The sequence below is a fragment of the Thalassophryne amazonica genome, chromosome 3, assembly GCF_902500255.1.
Source record: "Thalassophryne amazonica chromosome 3, fThaAma1.1, whole genome shotgun sequence".
In the NCBI taxonomy this organism is placed as follows: domain Eukaryota; kingdom Metazoa; phylum Chordata; class Actinopteri; order Batrachoidiformes; family Batrachoididae; genus Thalassophryne; species Thalassophryne amazonica.
The window spans coordinates 6970623-6976622 of NC_047105.1; the positions used below are offsets into that span (position 1 = coordinate 6970623).

The following is a 6000-nucleotide window of genomic DNA, read 5'->3' on the forward strand; positions in this document are numbered from 1 at the left end:
GATCCTTATGAAAATAAAATGTTTAAAATGAGCAATTAGAAAGGCAGCTCCTTACCATAGCACTCCTTGGCCACAGCGCTGCAACTCTTGACTAAGTCCATACAAGTTAAATGTCAATGAGCAACATAACATGTCTAAAAGTTCAATTTAAAAACATTTAAAAATAGGCACCTAGTTAAAAAATGTCATATTTCCCTTAAAGCAAATTCAAGTATTGTTTATGGCCGGTGCCAGCATAATACTAGTTTATGTTGGAGTAAATGAAATGCCTGGCTGTCCTTCAAGTACGTCCTATATGTTAGTACGGGGGCACATCTCAGGATTACATAGCCTTAAGCAGATGAGAGTCCACAACTCCCCCAGGACAGCAACACGAAATATACATTAATCTGTTGGTTTGTCATATTGTCATGAAAAGTGCAAAAATTTCATCATGGCAGCACAAATTCATTCTAATTCATTCCGTGGTTATGGTTAGGGTTGGGGGTAGGAGTAGAGTTAGTAATAGTAAGTTTAAAAAAAAAAAAAAAAACCTGTCATGAAAATTTTAATCATTTCGTGACTGAAGGTTAAAAAAAAAATAAATGTGAGACTGGGCTGGTTTATTTGTTCCAGATGTCATCAAGGATGGCTTCACACAGCTGCGATGAAATGACAAAACAAGACACCAGGAAGGACTCGGGGAAACACCTGGCACAGGCTGTCCCATCTGTGTTCCATGCAGAGCTCAGATGAGAAATAAATATGTAATGAGGCTGCATTTTGTTGAGCACTCAAACAGCTATTGTGTTCAAACAGATACAGTAACACCCCATGTTTGATTAGCTTGTGTAAACACGATAAGCGTATCTCCTGTGCCAAGTTGCATGGTGTGCACAGATAACTGAGATAGAAAATGATACCCTGTATGAGAGAATGCATTATTGGATGTCTACATGGACATTAACAAACACTGATAAACATTTAATGAACAAAAATAGTTTGTTTGGTAAAGCCCCTTTCACATCGGGTGTGCGTGGAGTTGCATTGTGCTGTGTATCGAGTACGCAGGAGTGGCTGCATAAGTTGCACGCAGGGGGAGAAGCTTGGCTCCATGACGCTGTTTTTACAGACTGCCTGGACATGCAGATGGATGTGATACATCGCAAAAGTCAGAATACATTATATCTGTGAGTTAATGGACTTTATTGAATGTGTCACAATCGTGAGAAAACTTGAGGAGGTGAAGGCTGAGCTGCAGTCGGCGATCATGTGCGCGATCCGTTATAGTGGACGTGGACATGTCCTCTCACTGGCAATCCGTCTGTGAGGAGTTATAGTGGATGTGAAAGCTCTGTACAATTGCGGAGGCATGGTGTGCAGTCGTGCACTGTTGTGTAGACATACAGTAGCGGAGTGTTGTATAGACGTGCGTAGAGCACTGCGTGTGGTGCTCTACACCACAAGTTTGTGAAAAAATTAAACGTTAAATTTTTTGCATCCACTTCGTGGACCCCTTTGCATCCCTCGGCGTAGGGCTCCATACGCTCATCGTAGTTGGTACGTCACATTTCACGCCGGGTAACTCTGCGTTGGCCCGTTGTGAACGGGGCTTAACAGAGAAGGTTGTCAGTCAGCACCTCAACCTTTCCACTGTCTTGGCCACATGTACTGCAAGAATGATACATTTTAATGAACCACATCATGCACATACAATAGCATTTTAAGTGCTATAGATTATTTTCTATTTTGTCCTCTCTCTGGGCACTCTGTGGCATGGGTGTGGACACGTTTGCACTTTGGAAGTAAAGTGCTTTATAGGCGCACAACTTTTCCCACCACACGTCTTATTTTTGATGTTTCAGTTACACAGTCACACAAATTCTTTATAGACGTCCAGTGAACTTTGGCCACAAGTTGTTGTGTCATTACATTTTTTTGTTTCTTACATGCTCAAAGTGCTGCAGGACAGTTTCATCCACCAACATGCATGTTGATAACGTATAGTTACTCCACACACTCTCCAACACTTCTCTACCATTCTGACACTCGTATGACATCACTGCATCGTGTCTGGCTGACATAAAATGTTAAGAGAATGTGAGAAAATAATTAGGATGCACATGATTGTGGCTATTATGTGCTGCAAATGAGAATGTGAACGAGAGAAAGACAATGATGCCTTTGTGCAGAGGTGTCCTGCTGCAGGTACCATAGGGAGAAGACAGGACGAATCCAAAGGTGAGGGTGGACTGGACAAACTTGCATGTTAGTGCTTACGCTGCAGGAAAGAGGGAAACAACGGGTGCCACTCCGTCTTTGCCTCGTCAAACAGCTACTGACTCCTCCCTCGCAAAACTCCTATCAGAGGTTTACCTTTACGCCCTCACTTGTCCAGTGACGGAGGAGGGAGTGGAAAGAACAAAGGCAGGTGACCCCAACGTTCAAAATGCAGGGCCTGCCTGCCTGTGTGTGTGTGCTTGTTTGTGTGATGTGCACCTTGTGTGTGTGTGCATACGTCTACCATCTCTGGTTTCTTACAGGCTATTAAATTACCCAATGGGAGCTCTTTAATAGAGCTACAGACACTCCTGATTGTGAGTTTTGGGAAGGAATCAAGTGAGGGCAGAAAGGGGGATCGGAGCGGAGGCGGCAGGCTGGGAATAAAGGGTACGGCAATATTTTCTGAGGATATGGGTGAGTATAGTGCATAAGCTGGATTTGGCTTTACACTTTTTCGCTGACAGTAATACTGACACTGGATCTTTTGGTTTTCATTGTCAAATCATTCTTTAACTGCTTTTGGGGGGAAACAAGCAGCCAGCAGTTCCTTTCACTTTCATCAAATGTGCTTTTAGAAACAGTTCAAAGTATAAGCCGTGGCTCTATATTTAGTTATTTATTTCTGCATTGCTAATCGTGCTGTCCGTGCGTAAGCAATCATTCTATATCCTGCTTTGTTATGCCGTCTGCTACAGTGCAAGTTGTAATAGAACCAGATGAGTGCGTAGAGTCGGCGGTGTCAATTGGACCCAGAGGTTAGAGCTTAAAGCGTGTGCCAGGATTTGGTTACCTGTCTGAAACAGACTAATGGAATGATAAAGAGCTACTTACTTAGAGATAAAGTAAATGTAATTCTGCAGGGCCAGACTTGATTAGTTGTGTCACTGGATAGAAACTGACAGTCAAACCTTAATTAATGAAAAGCACTGAACATGTGAACGGGAACAATTGGGACTTTCAATTATTTTTACATTCAGAAACCAGTCTTTTTTTTTTTGTTCATGATCATCAATAATCCAACTCGCACTCCATGTAAGCACTGTCAGAGTAAAACGTGCAGAGTTTGTGTTTTTTTATACGTCATGGGAGAAAACGAGGAGGGAAAAAAAATGACTACACAAGCACAAACTCTGGTGCTGATGCAATCACCAGCTGACAAAAGTGGTATACTGCTGTATTTGAGAAAATCTTTTTTATATATATTTTCAGGCTGCTGAAACCCAAAAGCAGAAAACAGCTGTCTGAATGAGAACCCGGAGGAAGGCGGCCCTGCCAGGATCTTCAGCGTGGCGCTGGTTGTCTGCTGTGTCGACTACACCTGAACCAACTTGACAGACAAAGCAGCGCCGCGAAACAAGGCCTACAATGGAGGTGCCCCTTGTCAATTTTGAGAACATGGATGATGTTGGCATCAACCTGGGTGACCCAAATGACTCCGGGTACCCAACTTCTCCTACCTCAGAGGCTCCTGATCAGAATCTGCTGATCCACCGTCTGCCATCTCCTAATCAGTCTCCGCACAGAGGGCGAAGGAGGCATCATAGCAGCCAAGAGGGGTTATCACCCGCCACGCCGGCCACACCGCCCACTCTGACCACGAAAGCAAACTCCAGCAGTGGTAGTCTGATGTCCAACCTGAAGCTTCTGATCAACAGTGAGTCACCTGCAGACAGTGTCTTCAGTAAGATGGCTAAGGATTACTATGAGAATGAAGATCTGTTTGAAAAGACATATGCGGAAGAAAAAGATGAAAAAGTTGTCATCAATATTTCGGGTCTGATGTTTGAGACCCAGCTCAGCACTCTGAATAAGTTCCCAGACACACTGCTTGGTGACCCCATGAAGAGAATAAGTTACTTTGACCCAATGAGAAATGAGTACTTTTTTGACAGAAACCGCCCATCTTTTGATGGTATTCTCTACTACTACCAATCAGGAGGAAGACTCCGCAGACCGGCCAATGTCCCCTTAGATGTTTTTGCGAATGAAATAGTTTTCTATGAGTTGGGTCATGAAGCAATGGAGCAGTTTCGTGAAGATGAAGGTTTTATCAAAGAGCCAGAGGTCCTTTTGCCCACCAGTGAACTCCAACGGCACTTCTGGCTCCTGTTTGAATACCCGGAGAGCTCCAGCGCAGCAAGAGCAGTAGCTTTGGTTTCAGTCTTTGTCATTGTCATTTCCATCTTCATTTTTTGCTTAGAAACCCTGCCAGAGTTCAGAGAAGACACCGACTCATTCCCAGGTGAAACAGCAACCATCAATGGGACCCAAGGTGGTTCTACCCCTGCCATGAAAGCTCTGCTGGCATATTTCACAGATCCTTTCTTCATTGTAGAGACAATTTGCATCATTTGGTTCTGCTTTGAATTTGGTGTCCGTTTTGTGGTCTGCCCGAGCAAAAGTGAATTCTTCAATAACATCATGAATATCATTGACATAGTCTCTATAATTCCCTATTTTGTAACCCTAGGAACAGAGCTGGCTACTAGCGCGGATGAAGATGTGAACTCAAGTCAGAACATGTCCCTGGCAATCTTACGAATCATTCGTCTTGTGAGAGTTTTTAGAATTTTCAAACTATCCCGACACTCTAAAGGGCTTCAAATCTTAGGACAGACCTTAAAGGCCAGTATGAGGGAACTCGGACTGCTCATCTTTTTCCTTTTTATAGGAGTCATCCTGTTCTCAAGTGCCATCTATTTTGCAGAAGTGGATGAGCCCCAGACGCAGTTTGTTAGTATCCCTGATGGCTTCTGGTGGGCCGTGGTGACAATGACAACAGTGGGATATGGCGACATGTGCCCCATCACCATGGGAGGCAAAATGGTCGGGACCCTTTGCGCCATCGCTGGTGTTTTGACCATTGCCTTGCCTGTCCCTGTCATTGTCTCAAACTTTAACTACTTTTACCACCGCGAGACTGAGCAAGAGGAGAAGCACATCATGGATGCTGCAGTGGAGGCCGCACAAAAAAATTCAGCCCCAAACAAGTATGGAAGCACACCTTCACTAAGCAAAAGCAATGGTACCTGGCAGAGTGTGAAAAATGGCATGCAGTGTTAAAGTTATTTTACATCCACGGAAGGCATAAAATAAAGGACTAGTGAAATCTTCCCAGGCAGCACAGTGACATAGTGGTGAGCAGTGTTGCCTCACTGAAGGCTCAGGGTTCCTTCTGGACTTGGTCCTTTCTGCGTGGAATACTTATGTTCTCCCTGTGTTTGCCTGGGTTCCCTCCGAGCTCTCTGGCCTCCTCCCACTTCCAAAGACGTACAGGTTAGGTGAACTGGTGACTCGAAATTGACTGTAGATGTGAGTGAGTGTGTGAATGTGGTTGTCTGTCTATATGTGTTGGCCCTGCAATGGACTGGTGGATTGCCCGGGGTGACCACCACTTCTTCCTCATTGACTGGTGGGATGGGCTCCTAGCAGCCTCCCGCTTCAACCCCCAAGACCCCTTGACTGGAACAAGCAGGTCATAAAACTGGTTGGATGGCTAGATGAAATATACCCAGTAATGATAAAAAATTTCATTCTCTCCACTGTTTTGTACTTCAGGCATGTTTAGAGTGTTTTTACTCCAAACGTCAACATTTACACACATTATTACAGTATTAATACTAGGCTCTGTATTGATGAGATAGCCTTTACACAAATTATCTGTTTGCTTGTGGATGTGTCAAAATGTAATAATAACACAGCGACAAGGGATTCACTAATACCGATATATTTATCAGA

At 44.0% G+C, this 6000-nt stretch overlaps 1 protein-coding gene across 1 annotated transcript; it reads left to right on the plus strand.

Moving 5' to 3' along the window:
- The first annotated feature begins 3479 nt into the window (after window positions 1-3479).
- On the plus strand, window positions 3480-5575 carry LOC117505856 (potassium voltage-gated channel subfamily A member 10-like). The gene has a single exon (XM_034165387.1). It carries the CDS (start codon window positions 3628-3630, stop codon window positions 5323-5325), a length of 1698 nt encoding a protein of 565 aa, XP_034021278.1. The 5' UTR covers window positions 3480-3627; the 3' UTR covers window positions 5326-5575.
- The last annotated feature ends 425 nt before the right edge of the window (window positions 5576-6000 follow it).